General features: G+C 40.6%; 2 protein-coding genes across 7 annotated transcripts in view; both read left to right on the forward strand.

Annotated features, from left to right (window-relative positions):
- LOC144324850 (kalirin-like) overlaps window positions 1-13,777 on the forward strand; it is a 50,910-nt gene extending 37,133 nt beyond the window's left edge. For all 5 annotated transcript variants that reach the window (XM_077935051.1, XM_028743643.2, XM_028743654.2 and 2 more), the window contains 12 exons: window positions 362-495; window positions 1,578-1,644; window positions 1,922-2,025; window positions 2,959-3,028; window positions 4,257-4,343; window positions 5,069-5,161; window positions 5,781-5,831; window positions 7,577-7,654; window positions 8,598-8,783; window positions 10,048-10,219; window positions 11,405-11,646; window positions 12,796-13,777. In XM_077935051.1, coding sequence (XP_077791177.1) covers window positions 362-495; window positions 1,578-1,644; window positions 1,922-2,025; window positions 2,959-3,028; window positions 4,257-4,343; window positions 5,069-5,161; window positions 5,781-5,831; window positions 7,577-7,654; window positions 8,598-8,783; window positions 10,048-10,219; window positions 11,405-11,646; window positions 12,796-13,047 — 1,536 coding nt within the window. In that variant the 3' untranslated portion in view covers window positions 13,048-13,777. The remainder of the gene's footprint in view (window positions 1-361; window positions 496-1,577; window positions 1,645-1,921; window positions 2,026-2,958; window positions 3,029-4,256; window positions 4,344-5,068; window positions 5,162-5,780; window positions 5,832-7,576; window positions 7,655-8,597; window positions 8,784-10,047; window positions 10,220-11,404; window positions 11,647-12,795) is intronic.
- Window positions 13,778-13,921: 144 nt separating this feature from the next.
- The window catches only part of LOC144329002 (kalirin-like), a 29,361-nt gene continuing 25,453 nt past the window's right edge, over window positions 13,922-17,829 (forward strand). Inside the window, exon 1 of one of the 2 annotated variants that reach the window (XM_077935070.1) lies at window positions 13,922-17,227. In XM_077935070.1, the coding sequence (XP_077791196.1) occupies window positions 17,132-17,227 (96 nt within the window). In that variant the 5' untranslated portion in view covers window positions 13,922-17,131. Of the gene's footprint in view, window positions 17,464-17,829 lie in introns of both variants that reach the window. The other variant, XM_077935075.1, reaches the window with a different exon arrangement.

Here is a 17,829-nt window from a genome sequence, read left to right on the forward strand (position 1 = left end):
GGAAAAAGTGGGGACCAGCTTCAGGAAACACTTAGCACAGATATACTGTAACCTTTTAACATTTATCCTATTCAGGAGGTCTTCAGAATATTTAGGAAAACTTTGGAATGAATGAGAAGTTCTTAGCTTGTAAACTGCTGTACTGAATCAAGCCAGTTCTATTCTGCTGTCTTCCCCCAATCAGCCTAAACAAAATAAATGTCACCTTGGGGTACATTTTGAGAAAATTGAAGGGTTCCGTCCCCCCGCTTACTAATTATTGCAAATACAGATCCCCTGAGGAAGTAGCTATAGGAATAGCTATATAGTCAATCTGTTAAGATTTTCTGTTGAATCCTTTGGCTTTTTTCTTATTTTTAAGACATTAGAAGGAGGCTCCTACCGGGGAAGCTTAAAGGATTCCACTGGATGCTTGAACGAAAATGTGACACCTTCAACTCCTCCTTCAAGAAACCTTGAAGAAGAACAAAAAGCCAAAGCTATGAGAGGCAGAATGTAAGTAAACTTTGGGGGTTTTTTTCAAGTAGGTATCTAAAGATTGTTTTTTTAATGTAGAAGAATGCCCCTTATACATGACCTCAGAACCGGTGGATAAAGTCTATAGTGGTGAAGCTCTGGGCATTAGCCAGTAGGCTCCTTCAACAATCGACTTTGCTCTGATTCAGAAGAAGTTATGCTGAAACCACAGAACCAATTAAAGCTCTCCCAGGAACAGTTTTATAAACTATGGCGATGGCATTCTTAAAACTAATTCTTCTGTTCTTAATATGTTATAGAGGTAACTTGCAGCTTACACTTGTAAACTTACATGATTGCACCTTTGTGCAGTTGAGGGGGGAATAAATAAATGGAAAGGGTAGGGAATCCACCATTCTCCACTCCCCCACCCGCCACTGCCACCACCACACACAACTGTGATTGCAGGCTTGCCAGGCTTTGGGAAGAAGGCTCAAGGGTTCTGGCAGTGTCCTAGAGCCCTTGTGTTACCTTCCTAGAACCCAGTAAGCAGCCCTCCACTTTGAAGAGTCTCCTGGCTTTATGCATTTTGCATTCACTCTTGAACCTCTAGAACAGGCTTCCTCAAACTCTGCCCTCTGGATGTTTTTGGCCTACAACTCTCATGATCCCTACCTAGCAGGACCAGTGGTCAGGGATGATGGGAATTGTAGTCTCAAAACATCTGGAGGGCCGAGTTTGAAGAAGCCTGCTCTAGAACCAAGCCCTCTCGTAAGATGCGAGTTAACTGTATATGTCTTCACCCACTATTTTCAATAGAGCAACCAGTGACATTAATGCATGTAATGAGAGTTGAAAGAAGTTGGTTGCTTTGGTGGCTTTGAATCCTCTTGTACCACCATATAATTTTATTTTTTTTACAATGCATGCCTTTGGTGTGGGAATTGCCTGTTTATAATCAACCTGAGCTGCCCTGATATTGCCCGACACAGATGAGAGTCTACTTAGTGAAAAGTCTTCTACTACTACTACTTAGTCTACTAGTGATAATAGTTGCTGACCATGTATACGTACGTATATTTAACCTGGCTGCTACAATATGCTCCTCTTTTGAATTTTAGGTTTGTTTTAAATGAACTTGTACAGACAGAGAAAGACTATGTCAAAGACTTAGGAATTGTGGTGGAGGTGAGTAAAATAATCTAGATTGGGTATATATTCTTACTGTGGCTTCTCAAATTGAGTAATATTCTAACACTATAATCTTCATGAACCAAAACCAGATAATTTTATCTGCCATCTGAGGGCACAGAAGAAATGTTTTAATGCTGTCTTTTTGCACTTCTTTAAGGTTTAATTGCTCCCTTCCATGGATATAGAATAAGTCTCATTTGAATATGATGTGTATCTCAAAAATATAACAAAATCTGGAATTTGAAATTTGCTTTTTAAAATTTCATTAAAGGGATTCATGAAAAGGATAGAAGAAAAAGGTGTTCCTGAAGACATGAAAGGAAAAGACAAGATAGTGTTCGGTAACATTCACCAGATCTATGACTGGCACAAAGAGTAAGTCTGCAGTCAGCTTTTAACTGACTATTGCTAAAATGCATAGACTTCTCATATACATAGACATTTTACTTGGCCTGAACTACTATACTACATCCCCTCACCCTCTGGGAGAAGATCATTGTGAGTTAATGTTCTATAGCTAGTAGCAGCAATCAACATTTCATTCAGTGCCACAAGGTATGTGATTCTGAGCATTTGTTATACCCCAAGAGGTCTCATGCAAGCTTCAAGCAAAAACTCTAGTGTCTAGTGCCATTGATGTTAGTTGACTGAATATTATGACTTACAGGACACAGCACTGTTCTGGCCTCTTACTCTAGTATTGCCTCTTTTACTCAGTAATTGCTGAAATTATTTTTCTATGCCTTCCATTATTTGTTAGTTGCACCCATGATGAGGCTCTGTAAAATCCTTCATTTAAAATCAAATGAACATATGTTATTGGAGAATCTCAGGGTTGCAAATTGGTTGCAAAGATGAACTTTTGATTTATTATATGTGCAGAAAGGAAATAGTTCAAAAATGCAGGTGGTGGCAGGGATAAATTCCATTGAACAGAGATGTCTGATAATTGACTCCTGTTTTCACAACCTTTTCCTAAGAATTATGGGCAATTATCCCTATTTCTTTGCAACAGGAAGACTGGACTGGGGCTATCTTCATTAACAGATGAACAGCAAGGTTCTCAGTATTTGGAGGAGGATATTGCATGCCAACGGATGGGCTTTTTATATTCACTAGTTCCTCATGTGCAATTAAATTCTCTTAACCATTAGCAGGATGATGCAGGCTAAGCTATTCAGAAGTAACCGATCTTATATGAGGGTAGTTTTATCTGTGATGCAAGACAAAATCAGATAAAACTATATAGTATGGTGGTGAAGAGTACTGAGGGAGACTTTGTGAATAGCTGTGTATTTTTTATTGCAGTTTTTTTCTTGCTGAACTGGAAAAGTGCCTTCAAGAGCATGACCGTTTAGCACAGCTCTTCATCAAACATGTGAGTTACATGCTAGTCCTTTTAAAAAACGGAAATATGTCCCTGTTGTACTGATTGGATATTTTAATTACACACACACACACACACACACACACACACACACACACCAAATGAGGATAGGAATAATACCTGGATTTCCCTCAAGCCATAAAATGGGATGTTTGAGTGGAGTATTTATTTTACTTTTCCAGAATGAAAGTAATTTTCCTTCAATATCCACAAAATTGTTTTAACTAAAGCCATAATTGTAATAATATTGTGTTTTACTTAATTGCTTCTGTTAAAACTTGGAAATGTACCCACCACCCCAAATGCTGCTTCAAATACTGTTTAGCTGCTTGCTTCCTGCCTACAACCTTTGTATATTTGTACAGGATGTGTGTCTTCAAGAACAGAGCTAAACTAACACAGATGTATACCTCAGCAATTTCTAATAATACATTGCTTATTAAACAGTCTACGTTTTTTACACTTCAACTAGGATTATAGAACAAGTGCCTCCTTAGTAATAGCTTGATGGGCTTGAACCTGGATTAATATCCTATATCAATCATATACTTGCTGGCTGGCTTTGAGCATGTCCTCATCTTTTGGCTTGAGGAAGTAATAATAGTGTAGGGCCATTTGACGCGGGAGCCCATGAACTATCTCTTTGTATATTGAAGATTCTAGTTGACAGTACCACCTATTTGCTTTTGTACAGCCAGTGATCCAAGGAGCTCTGTTCCTGTCCTCTCAGCAGCAGCACTACGGCAGTGCCTAGCTGCTTCAGAAAGCTAACCGGAGAGATATGGAAGCTGCAGCAAAATGAAAGCAGCAGTGGCATGTGTGGCATGTCTCCTGACAAGCAATCATGCAGTCTTACCCTTCTTGAACAATTGCCTGAATCTGATGTCCACATGGGGCGACCCACTCACACATTATCTTTGGGAGGAAGGAGGGTGCTTGTGCTTCAGGTTTAGGAAAGGGACTTTAGTTTTATCTTGCTTTCCTCATTCCTTTTCCAAAAGTTGGTGTCTGTACACAGTGCTTTGATCAGGTGATAGTAGACAGTAAAATTAAAACAAGGAAAATAAATACTCCCTAAGACCGTCTGGGCTGTGGCTGACAAGAGTAATTAAATTTAATTAAAGAGTAATTAAATTTGCTTTCTGTCACTGTCTATGCAGTGGTAAAAGCTTTAGTCTGGGCTTAGACTAAGAAAACTATGCAAATTTTGCTTTTACAGGAGAGGCGATTACACATGTATGTGGTGTACTGTCAAAACAAACCAAAATCTGAATATATAGTAGCGGAATGTGGTGCATATTTTGAGGTAAGGTTTGGCCTTCATTCCTTATTCATGTTGCAGCTTAAAATACACCTGACAGGATCTCTTCTCCCCTCTCATATTTGCACACACATTCCTACAGCTGTGTCAGCAAGCTTATCCCATTTGGATTAGTGGCTTTCCCCCTTTCTTTCTATCTTTGCTTTCCAAGTAAATTCTGTCTTATATTTAGCAGTGTGTTCTTTCTCTTGTGCCCCACATGATTCCCTGTACATTTGTTGCTGGTAGGACCAGGCAGTTTGTGGGGGGCTGTCTTACTTACCTGTGGTATCAAATTTTTTGTTTGGTAAAGCATATTTATGCAAATGGTAAGGGGTACAGCAAGCTCTACACCTGCCACTTGGAGTCAAAGTTGATACATTCACTTTAACCTCCTTTTCTACCTACCCACCCACCCACCCACTCAACAAGAAGAGTAAAGGAAAATTATATTCATCTGTACAATACTAATCTTAATTGTTACTGGCCTATTGTAGTAACATTTGGACTAGTCTAACTGTTCGGTTTGGAAAGATGGGCTAGTCAACATGTCATAGATGACAATAATCTCAGGGAATTGACAGAAGGCACATGTTAGAAAATTTTGCTAAAACTAAGTAAGGCATAGTCTGGTCAGTGCTTGGATGGGGACCCCTTGATTTTCCTTGAAACAAAGACAAGATATAAATAAGTATATTTTTTGTTGATATTGCCTACTTTTTATTTTCTAGGAGGTGCAACAAGAAATAAACCAGCGGCTATCACTCAGTGACTTCTTAATAAAGCCCATTCAAAGAATAACCAAGTACCAGCTGCTACTCAAGGTGAAATATACCAGTGAAGTGTTGTGTCTAGGAAAAAGGTTATCCAAATACCTGTATCCTGATAATGGCAAAAAAAACAAAAACAACCCAGTTGCTATAGCAGGCTAAACCACAATGCTCCCTGGAGCATTGTATGTATACTGGAGCTTTACTTGTTTGTTTTCCCCCATACTGCATCAAAGCTATTGCAGTACAGGGGGCGTGCACCGTGAAGGCAGGGTTGAGTGGATGGGGTGTTTTCCAGGTGCCCTATAGAGACCATTTAAATTTGAAAGGTACGGTTACATGTTCAGCATTCAAAAAGCCTGCAGATTCAATCATGCATAATAAAATTACTGTAGATCACAATAAAATTTGTAAATGTATACATTTTGTTTCAGTCTTGTGTTCTATTTGTTCATCAGTTAGGACCTTTAAATGGGTGGCACTTTTAAACCGCAGCATAGACTCACCTAAAGTTAGTGGTCTCATGTGTCTTTATTCCTTAACATCTCGGGAGGGTTTGGAACCTTGCCACGCAAAATCATTTCCACAAGTAAGCAAGTATGCCTTCAAAGGGGAAGATATTAATATGTATTCTTGTTAATTATTTTTAAGAGGATGTTTTTCATTCCTGTAGGATTTTCTAAAATATAGTGAAAAAGCTGGGCTGGAATGTTCAGAGACAGAGGTATGGACTTTTATCTGCTTTCTTTTCTCTTTTGTATTGTTTTTATTGAATGATTATAATGTGTTCATGTTGTGAGCTGGCTTGGATGTTTGTATATTAACAGAAAGTCAAGATACCAAAAAAGTATATAAGAGTGATTTTCATATGGTGAAACCAGTAAGAAAAAGAAAAATGATTTTTTTTATTGTTTACTCCCCACCCTACCCCCACTCAGTGGCGTAGCATGGGGGGTGCAGGGGGGGCCGGCCGCACCGGGCGCAACATCTGGGGTTAGGGCAAATCCACGGGTTAGGGGGCGCAAATCCACAGGTTAGGGGGTGCAAATCCACGGGTTAGGGGGCGCAATTTACTTGCCTTGCCCCGGGTGCTGACAACCCATGCTACGCCGCTGCCCCCACTGCCTTTAAATACTTGCTTTTATGCTGTATTCATTTTCAGTAATGTTTGATGTAAAATGTCAACTCGAGCTAAAATTAGTGAATGAAAACCTAGCCTTATGAGCAGCAAATTGAATATCCTTACTTTAGACCTTCCTTGCCCTCTTCCTTTGGTCATCAAGGATAGTTGCAATTGACACAAGGTGACATTTGATATGATGCATTAATTGAAAACACAAAGTTACAAATTTGGAAGACACAAGTTCAGATACCAGCCTAGAACTTGCAAAGGCTCTTTCAGTACACCAAGATGTTGCTTGATCTCACTTCCATCGGTCCCAGGCAGCATCGCCCCCTCCAAGAGTTGTGATCCAACAGCTGGAAAGGACCGTGTTGGCTACCAAACAGTATTTGTTCAGATAATTTTATTGAAGTCCCTTTCAAGCATTCTCCACATGCTCACCTTTGTGTTGAATGGAGCTTTACAGCCCCTTCCTGCCATCAGTTCATGGGGGGTGGGGGAGGTCTGAAGTGGGGAACTTTCTCTTTATGCATAGGCTCACTCTGTCCCATACTGCAGTGGTTGCCAATAATTGGATCAGTGGGCACATTTTGAATTTTGAAAGAGTGCACCATGGGGGCATGGCATAACACAAAATTAGACAATACAGTCAGATGCAGCTTTCCCCTCATTCACAGGTCTGGAACAGGAGTTCAAAATCCTTTTCCTATGTCCAAAACCAACCGTTCTGTAGCCCCAATTAAAGGCAGGCTGTGGAGCTATGGCTTCATCAGGGTTTGCATTTGGTAAAGTTAATGGGGCTTGCTGATAGTTAATGGTCTCTAGATGGTTTGAGGCAAAGGCAGCTTCATATGACTGGCTTGCAAGGTAGTAAGGGATTCAGTTCCTGTCCCACCTGTCGTTGGCTTCACTGAACCACTTTCACAGCACAGCCAAAACAAGGAAGGCTCTTCTTGTTCTGGTCACTTTGGGCATTTCATGTGTACAGCAGGCATCTACATGGGTGGGAATTGTGGTCAGTCCATGGTGGCAATAATTGTGCCTGCTAGAATTATTTTGGGTCACACTGTAAGTGTGATGGGAAGCCATATTTGAAGTTCCACTGTCTAGCTACTTTAGTAATTGGTTATACTGTCCTGAAAAATAAGCATTGACCCCCTTGCTTCAGCATTCTTGAGCTATTTGCTCCACTGACATCTTTCTACAAGATACCCACTTTCAGACTCTGGCCTGTGTACCATGGGTGGAAGGGTCAATACGTGGTTTGCCCTACCTTGAGTAGGGTAGCACACTAGATGCCCTTTCATTCCTTCCAGTTCTGATTATGTGTTGCCTCTCTCTAATAGAAAGCTGTGGAGCTGATGTGCCTTGTTCCTAAACGCTGCAATGACATGATGAACCTGGGTCGTCTTCAGGGCTTTGAGGTAAAAGTCAATATTTTTGAATGTGGATATAATAGTACAATTGTTGACACTAATAGCTGTGTCTCATTGGAATAGCCCAACTGCATTTTAGAGGAGGGGGGGGGGATTGTGTGCACTTTCTTCCATAAAATGGTGGCTATGAGATGCTTAAACTTTCTGCTTTGAGTCTTACCCAGGAAGGAAGTTTCATTTGTACACTTGTGGGCATGAGTGTGCTCTCACACATGTTCACACACACACACACACACACACACACACACACAGCTGAACGGAGACTGTTTAATCATTTCCTTTGGCACCTGTAATCACATAGCAAGCAGTTTCTTATGCCTGGTGCCTTTTACCTTTGCTGCTGTTGTTGAAGGCATCACTGTGACTCTCAGTCCAGTGAAACCTTGAAGCTTCTATGTAGTATTGTGTTGAAGTTGTTGTAGCTTATAGATAATTTCCCTGTTACTCCTGATTCTCCACTGTGGGATTGCTTAATTTATAAGTCATTTTGAGTAAAACTTCAGGCATCTGCTTCAGAGTCACCAATGTGGAAATCTTACATATGGCAGAGCACTGGACTGAATCCCTTATCACACATACAATATAGTATGGTGTGGGAGATATGCACATACACCTGTGTGTGTGTGTTGCATGCCAAATTCCTGTGTTCCTTCAGGGGTTTTTTGATGCAGGAGGTTTGCAAGGGTCAGATATATGGGTGGGCATTCATATATTGTACATAATTCCATATTCATGTTAGGGTATTGGGTACATGAACTTGGTAGCGAGTTTTGAGCATAAATGGCTAAACATCATGTGATTATGAATCATTTCACACACGTGAGCAAATCATAAGGTCTACCCCAGACCATGTGATAACATGCTGGTCATGATTGGGTGCCTTTCCTCTTTCTATGCCATCTGTGTTTAACTTAACATTTATTTAACTTAGGGCAAGCTGGCAGCCCAAGGGAAGTTGCTACAGCAGGATACATTCTATGTAACAGAGCAGGATTCTGGAGGTCTCTCTCGGCCAAAAGAACGCAGAGTTTTCCTCTTTGAGCAAATTGTCATCTTTAGTGAACTTCTGAGGAAAGGCTCTCTAACACCTGGGTACCTGTTTAAGCGAAGCATAAAGGTAAGTTGTGGTTGTGCTTCCTTGAGTCATTTGGAAACTTCACTGCAGTGCATTTTTCCTTTTCTTGGTTTGCTGCACACTAGATAAGCAAAGTTGGTGGTGTGAAAAGGTCCTTCTGCTTCAGTGCAGGAGGTTTAAAGAAGATGGTCATTAGGCCCTTTTCCAGTCCTACAGTTCTATCATGTCATTCTCTGACTTGCAGCCATGGTGTACAATAGATATATAATCTATTTTAATATTCTATTCTATTATTCTGTGACGTGTGTGTTTGTGTGTGCAGACTGAGTGAGTGATTATATAAAACTGCTAGGATAGCATAGGGTTAGGATAATGAGCGTCAAAATAACATCACATCTAATTAGAGCTGAACTATCTAAACCAGAATTGGAGAACCTTAGGCCTAGGGGCCAAATGCCCCTTGGCCCCTCAGTACTCTCACTTGGCCATACCCCATTCCCAAGCTACACCCTCTCGCAGACAGCCTCAGCAGTCTCCTTCACTGCTTTTGCCTGGATGAAATGTGTTGTTGACCTACAAAAACACCTCTTGCTTGCCTTGATGGATGGGTGTGTGGTGTGTGTGTGTGTGTGTGTGTGTGTGTGTGTGTGTGTGTGTGCACGCGCGCACTTCTGAATTCTACATGGCTCAAATATAGCCTACTGTACAAAGGTAGAAGTTGCATCCGTTGCCCCGCCCACTTTCATCTGTGCCCTACTGGCATCCGACCCCTAGAAGGTTGCCCATGAAGGAAAGAGACCTTCAGGACTGAAAAAGATTCCCAACCCCTGCTCTAAATGTTCAGCAAAAAACTTCAGTCAGCAGATGATAAACCTTTGTACACTTGCATTGTATGCCTGGGCAAAGGCCTCTTAGAGGCTGTTCTGTTTGTGCTTGTGTTTATTTGACAATATGACAGAAAGCATTTTCTGTTTTGGAGGGCATCTCATGTAGAGCAATTTTCTTCCTACCACCCATAATTATTAGCATTACTAACCATTAAAGAAAGCCAGTAACTCAGAGATAATTGAACTGTTCATGAAGATGCTTAGCACAGAAGCTGAAGAACAAAGCTGAAAGCCAAGTATTCTCTATGGGATGTTACTTCCAGAGAGTTCCTCCTCTGGAGAAGTGAACCTTCTGTGGTTGCTGCTCTTCATTTGGACAGTGGTGGCAGGGCCATCTTTCAGTTTAGCTGCTATATAGTTTACCTGAAGTTGCTTGCTCCCCCTTGAATGAGCATTGAGCTTTCTCTGGTTGCTTGCAGATGACATACCTAATCCTTGAGGATAATGTGGACAATGATCCCTGCAAATTCGCACTCATGAGTCGGGAAACGTCAGAAAGGCTCATTTTGCAGGCAGCCAATCCTGAAATCCAGCGAGCTTGGGTGGAGGATATCAATCAAGTGCTGGACACACAGAGGGACTTCTTAAATGGTAAGCATTTTTACCTCTGTCTTTGATTATAGAAAACCCAAGTGCTTTCTGACTGTTCTGGGCAGAACCTTATTCCTACCTAGATTGCTGTTGCAGGCCGCCTCCATAACTGTCATGCACACTGACCTTCCTTTTAAATGGAGCATGACTGGAGGCAGATAAATTTTGTGCTAGGGATTAAAATCTAGGGAGAATATCTTTTTCTTTTAGGAAGTCTAGCAGTGGAGTTCAGGATGGGGTGTGTTGGATTGTACCATTGTCTCCCAGATCACCCCATCCAGATACTTACTGCCACTCTCAAAGAACTCTATAAATGGTTAGCAAGACAAGTCCTACTTTCTCAGAAACCATGTTAATTCTTCTTCAGCAACACTTCTTTTTGTATATGCTGTCATCTTTCACAAGTGTCCAGCAGTTTACCTGGAACAGATGCTAGGCTAACTGGCTTGTCATTTCCTGTAGCCCTCTTTAAAAACTGACCACTTCACAGTCCTTAGGTATGCAAGCCAGTCTTGGGTACAACCTACATTTCCCCCCCAATGAAGCTGAATCATGTGAGATTCAGGACGTATTAGAGGAAGTATGTAGTTTCAACTATGGACTCCTCTTCTACTCAGAGGGGATATAGCAGCCCACAGGTTCCCCATCCATGTTATATTTGCATATAGTAAGGGATGGGCATGCAGAGCTCCTGACTTTGAAACTAGGTTTGTTCTGTTTTCTTCTTGTTCTTAAGCCAGAATTTTGCAGAAGCTGTCTTTTCCTCTCTTCTCTACCAATTTCATCTTAAATAAAATAAAGATTAGTAAACTTTTAGGTCTAGCTGCTATTTAGTATCAACCACCAGAGCAACAAATTATGGAAGCAGGAGGGGCATCACTGAGCAGACACTGCTCACTGTTGCTGTTATCGAGAGGCTAGAAGTAGGGAGTATTACTATGAGCTCCAAGCAGGCCTGATCTGCACCGTTGGGTTTTTACAGTCTTGTTAAGTCAGCACTTGTGAAAGTGCTTCCCTCACTCTTCCTGAAGAGAAACTTTCAGTGCTTCCAAGCTATGTAGGTGAATGGTTTGTATTTTCCCAGGCTACTTGTTTGAAACAAGCTAAACATGGCGTCCCTTGCATTAGGCAAACATGGTGTCGCAAATGGGCAGGTCTGTACTAACTCCTAGTGTTCTATTCCAGCACTACAGTCTCCTATAGAGTACCAGCGCAAAGAAAACAGCAGTTCTGCTGTAATGAGACCCCAGACCAGCAGGGTACCTCAGCCCATCACCAGACCCTATTCCTCAGGTCCAGTAGGGTCGGATAAACCTTTGAAGGCTACAATGCGTAACCCATCTCTTCCACCTCTGAAAATATCTACCTCCAATGGCAGCACAGGGCACGAGCAGCACCAGCCTGGGGACAAATATGAACTAATCAAGGTATGTATGTATTTTCACTTTGTGTTGTTGTGTTTTTTACTGCAATTGCCATCATTTCCAATTTGGCCTGTTACTGATCCTGGTTAGTGGATGTGAGTACTTGAACCCGTGAGTCAATATATAGATGGTAACTGCTGATCCAAGAAGGAAATGGTCTTCAGCTTTCAGACAGCAACATCCAGTCTTAAGCCTGTTCTGGGTGTTAGGAAAGGGCTCAAGAATCTGCATGGTGCGATTTTTTTAAAAAAGCTGAAAGCAAATTCAACAGAGGGAAACACAAGTGCATCTCTAGCCTTGAAATCACTGCCTCGTGTGCTGGTGGCTATTAGTTGTAGTTGCTTTAAAGAACAACAACAATCTTAAGACAAATTCATGGGGAGTGGTCCCCACTGATGGCTGAATGGGAAGTCCATGTTCAGAGGGAGTCGATAACAGCAAGAGAGTGCAATTGCCTTCATTCCTTCTTGCAGACTTCTCAGCAACAACTGGGATAAGTGAAACATAGGAATCTGTGGTATACCAAGTCAGACTGTTAGTCTGCCTGGCTCAGTATTGTCTACACTGACTAGCAGGGTTTCAGTCCTAACTCTCTCCCAGCCCTACCTGGACATGAGTTGAACCAGGGAGCTTTTGCACACAAAGTTCTTCTTGCTTCTTATTTTTCCTTATCTTAATTATATCAGCTGCACTACTTCCATTATGTGACCAGGGTTTCACTTTGCCTTCCAAAACCGATGTAACTTGATGCATTTATTTAACTGATCTTCTTTCTTTGCCCTCCCATCTCCCAAATTAGGAAAATAATCGATTTTCAAAAATGTCCTATGAAATTAGTTGACAACTGTTGTGTCCCAAGCTTATGCGTAGGTTTTGTTCACAAGCAGGCTATTAAAAAGAGCTACTGCTTATAGTGACAATGAGTATGCATTTGTGAATTTACGCCAACTGATCTGTGGTCTGTCAATCACACAGCATCACATGGAAGGAAACATAGTGCAGTTGCCTAGGCAACATGCTGCTGTGCACACTGAGATGTCTTGTAAACTCTTAGTACACTTAAATGTGTTGCCCAGGAGATGCTGATAAAAAAAAACTTAGCATTGCACCCGAGCTATCTTGTCACTGTTGCTTTCTGTGTCTCTTCTTCAGAATGACTTGGGTGGGTGCAATGGGACCTCTTCTATGGTGGTCATCAAAGATTACTATGCACTGAAGGAGAATGAAATCTGTGTCAACCAGGGTGAGGTGGTCCAAGTACTTGCCATTAACCAGCAGAACATGTTCCTTGTGTACCAGCCTGCCAATGACCATTCACCAGCAGCAGAAGGATGGATCCCAGGGAATATATTGGCTCCCCTCACTAAATCAACTACAGATAATAGCGATGGAGGCATAAAGTAAGTGCTGTGTTGGATTCCCTGGGAGCAGTATGTGGATTTTTGAGGAAAAATAAAACCCAAATCTTAGGATTTTCCTGCCTTTTTAAAAAATCTACAGTGCCATTGGAACAAACTTTGCTTGGTAACACAACATGGGGTATCCATGTTGGCATAGTTGGGCTTTTGTTGGAATTTTGTTCTCTCCCCGCTCTGCCCCCATAGTTTGTAAAGAATTGAAATCTATAGACAGTTTAAAGGGCATGGTTCCCCCCCCCCCATCCTTTCCTAAATATGGACCTGATTTGACTGGACTTGTATTTATCTTGTGTTTTAAATTGCTTATAATATATATAAATATAAATATATATATATATATAGGTTATAATGATATAGAGCAAAGAAAAACACCACCCACATACATCAGGCCTTGTATTGGATTGAGACCCACTTCTCAAGGAATAGAGATTCGATGTTGTCAATGGCAATTTCTTGTACAGATTGTAACTTTTTTATTTTGAAAGTTTCTTTTTTCTGTTCACATAATATTTTGTAAAAATAATTTGGTTTGAGAAATCCCCTTTGGAGTACATTCCTGTAAAAAGTATTTTGCACTATTTAAAGAAACCCATATTTGAAGTCAGGTTGTGCAATATTATGGATAGTCGCAATGTTCATCATTGTACCTGTAATGTAACTAATAATTTTAAATGTACTATTTTAAATATGTAAAATAAATTTTCACCATGAGCATGTTTTGATGAGGTTAAAAAGGACCAGTTTTTGACCCTCTTTAAGTTCTTATTTTTCTTACAATGTTTTGTTGCTTATTTAACAAATGTGTGAATACTATTTCACCTTTTTTTGAAATTTGTCAGTTTGAAATGACTAAATAATGCAAGAAAATGTTTTTGATATTAAATACTGAAGGTACAATCCTTTTTGTAAAACCAGTTGATTTTTTTTTTTTTAATCTTCAGTTGTCAAAAATTGATTCAGCATTGGTTATCTTGCACAGATTCCTTGGAGTACAGTTGTTGAAGGGAGCTCTTCAATGGACTTTTAAGTACTGAAGATTAGGTGTGTTGACTCATTAGATTTAACGTATGCTGCAGCAAATGAATAAGGCCCAGTGCAGGCACAGTGTTGCCAGTCTTTATATCTTAAGAGAGAGGGAATAGCCTACACGAAGATTTCCACACAAAGAATTTTTTCTTATTAGCCTTAGCCATGATTTATTGTTGCATCTGCACCAATGCTAACCATGTTTAGCCATGAGTCTGATTTCTAACCAGGATTTGAAGCAAGACTGCAAATATTTGCTAAGCTACTTCGCATTAACCATGGTTAGCATTGGTGCATCCTGAATGTAGTGCTCAACTATGGCAAAAACCAACAAGAGAAGAGGTGAATTTACACCAAAGAGGGGAGAAAGAATGTGAGCTCACAGCACACCTCCTGCTTTCTTGTCAATGCTTAATATGGTTAGGTCTGCACTGGGCCTAATAATTTATAGTCTTTACAAAGTTATCATAGAATTGTAGAGTTGGAGGGACTAGTAGGGTCATTTAGTCCAATCCCCTGCAGAGCAGGAATCTTTTGCCCAATGTGGGGATTGAACCCCAACCCTGAGATTAAGAGTCTCATGCTCTATCAACTGAGCTTTGTCCTGACCATCATTCATCCAGTGAAGATCAAAAGGTGATATCGAGGCCTGAGGAAATGGGGAGTGACAGAAGTTTCTTAATGGAACTCACATGCTGGTTTTGCCAGGCGTTTGTGTGATTGGCCTTGCTCAGGGTAACCTCCCATATTAGGAACAGCCCAGGGGGCATATTCACAAAATTCAGTGAAATGTGGGAGCAGTTATTTTCATGGCAAGGGGAATTGTCATGTGGGTTGGGACTTAGGTTTTTGACCATGACTTTTCATGCACAAAACTGCTATGCTACAGGAAGACCAATGATACAACAAACATTGCACCAATGGAAATAAAGCACAATGACTTGCTGGGTGGGAAAAACATGGACAATATATGCATAAATACATAACAGTACAGAGAGAGAAGGCCTGTGTATCTCTCTCATGGGTTTCACGCTACTATAGAATATCACTGCAAATGCTGAGAATTCTGTACACTTTGTTTCAAAGCCTTTTATGTTCTCAAAATTACTTCAAGCTAACTTGAATGTATAGGGGGAAATGGGAATTTTTCTTCCCCTCCTCTCCAACATTAAATGTTTGGCCTTTTATTCAGAAAAAAAAGCAAATCTATATCAATCTTACTTCACTAGTTTTATGTTCCTTAATAATGTTCACATTCTTTCCCATTTACTTATCATGCTTCTATGGATATTATGCTCAAGTATAATCTTGGAGAAATATGCCCCCTGAGCTCTGCAAACCAAAGCCCTGTTCATGCCTGCAGTACACACATTCACTGAATGTTTGGGTGAAGGAGTGAAACCACAGGACATTAGGAGCCCCTTTCACACCTTCTGCTAATTATACTTGAATATGAAGCTATATTTCCCCCACTTGTTCAGTGAGCATGCATGTGGAGGTTATGAACAGGACTGGTACAGCGCAGTATCACATGGTTTGATGATATCGATATCCATTGCATGTGCCCAAACAATGTTGCCCATCAGACTTCTCTTGTAACACTAGCATATACACAGTTCATAAACTACGGTTGACCACAATTTGATATAAATCAGTTTAGTCTTGTGATGGTGTGGCTTATTTGCTCTAAGCCTTGGGGGTTTTTTGCTTTTTAATATTACACTGCAGCCAAGTAATCTGGTGAACAATACTATAAGCACAAAAGCATTTCAGTACTGGAACAAAGTGTTGTTTCGTGAGAAAATTCATAAAATGTTTATTCATCTCCCAGTTTGCATGCAACTTTTTGAGTAGCTCTACACACCATTTTTCACCACAGTAAAAAAAGACGAATGTCATACGTGTGTACACACATCCAGAACCTCTTGCTCAATTGGGAATCCCAGATATATGTACATGAATGTTTAAAGGATGTATGTGTGGATGCCCACCCTTCACATATTTTCTGCAGGAAACACTGGTGTTACAGCAGTGTTTTCCTGTGGCAGTTATGAAGTGCAGACCTGCCCTTTCTTGTAAGGTATGTTGTTATGTCTTCATAGCTGGGATCAGAGTCTAGACTTGCAGCATACATACATACATACATACATACATACATACATGCAAGCCCAAGACATATACAGCAGACAACCGAGCCATGGTTCTAGCTGTTTTGCTTCTGTTTTTGAAAAGTGAGTTCTCACTCAGCTGTATACATGAAAATGTATTACAAATCTACGGAGGGGGGATTTTCTGTTATAAAGTGACATGCAGGGGCGATCCAGTTAATGACTAAATAGTTGTCAGTATTCTTATTTGCTTTGATACATACATTTTCCTATTTCTGCTTCCCCATCCTAAAGAAAACATTTTGTGGCAAAGGTAGGATGTGTATTGGGACACAAAATGGGAATATATAAACTTCATTTTCTGAGCAGAAAGACAAGCATTGCTACACTTAAGCAAAGAAGTTCCTGTTCTTTCAACATGCCTGTGTTTTATCAATTCAGCTGTACTATGATGTTTATTTTCTCTATCTAATAAAGTGGTTATTATCTAACTTCTGATGTTTGGGAGCTGGCACCGAACCATGGAATATACAAATGCTTTTGTATATAAGATATGAACAAAGACTTGATTTCTCTCTAATTTTGCAATATTTTCACTTTAACTGGAAGAATTTACTTTGCCAACCCTTGCAGGTTATGAATAAGAAGTATGCTGTTATCTGCGGACCTGCAGCCAACTTACAGAAAATATCTTTTTTCAATTAGCAAGAATAAACAAAACATTTGTTCTAGACTAGTTTGAAATCCTGACTTGAATGTTTGCAGCCAACTAGGCATATTGCAAGTGGCTTCTCCCTTCTTAAGGGGGGCTGCAGGTATCAAGAACATGTGTGCTGATTGCTTTTCCACATCCCTTCCTCTTCCTACTAAGATACGCCATTTGATTGGTGCATTTTTTGGTACAACAGGAAGTCATGTTCATGGCATACCCTGCGCATGAGAAAGCGGGCAGAAAAGGAAAGCAGTGGCAAAACTGAAGCCAATGGCCTACGTAAACCCAAGGATATTCTGGGCAACAAAGTCTCTGTTAAAGTGAGTAAGGCCATCAGAAGCTGTGCGCTGCCTCCTGCTTCTCATCCTCACTCCCCCTGCAACATCCTCTATATGGACAGGGGGTGACATCTGGCTTTTTACTTTGTTTTGTTTTTCCCTTTTTGCTTTTTATTTTTAATTTGTTTTACTTTTCGGTAGTAGTAGACATTTTGGCCGGATTTTGCATGCAAGATACAACACAGCTTTTTTCCCTCCTCACCACTGGCATCCAAAATGTAAGTAAATAGTTTCTCTGTGTGTGTGTTTGTTTGTGTGTAGTATTTAACTTCAGAAGTTTAATGCAACCATCAAAAGTGTACGTGCAGTTAAAGATGTGCAGTTAAAAAGACCAAGCAGAGTCAAGCAAAATTTTCCCTTGGAGGGACCAGAAATCATGCCGGCCCAAACAAGGCAAGACTTGGCTATTAATAGATGAGGAACAATCTGCAACAAATGATCCATGAGCAGCAAAATGCCTTCAGGGGTTGGTAAGCAATGACAGTGCAGAACAGGCAACCTCTGTCAAAATGACCTGCTAGAAGTTTTGGTGAGGCCGTTTCATCCTTCTAGGGCTGCTTAAACACTGCCTAACACTGCTGTTT

Source organism: Podarcis muralis, chromosome 1, assembly GCF_964188315.1.
Source record: "Podarcis muralis chromosome 1, rPodMur119.hap1.1, whole genome shotgun sequence".
NCBI classification, from domain to species: Eukaryota; Metazoa; Chordata; class Lepidosauria; order Squamata; family Lacertidae; genus Podarcis; species Podarcis muralis.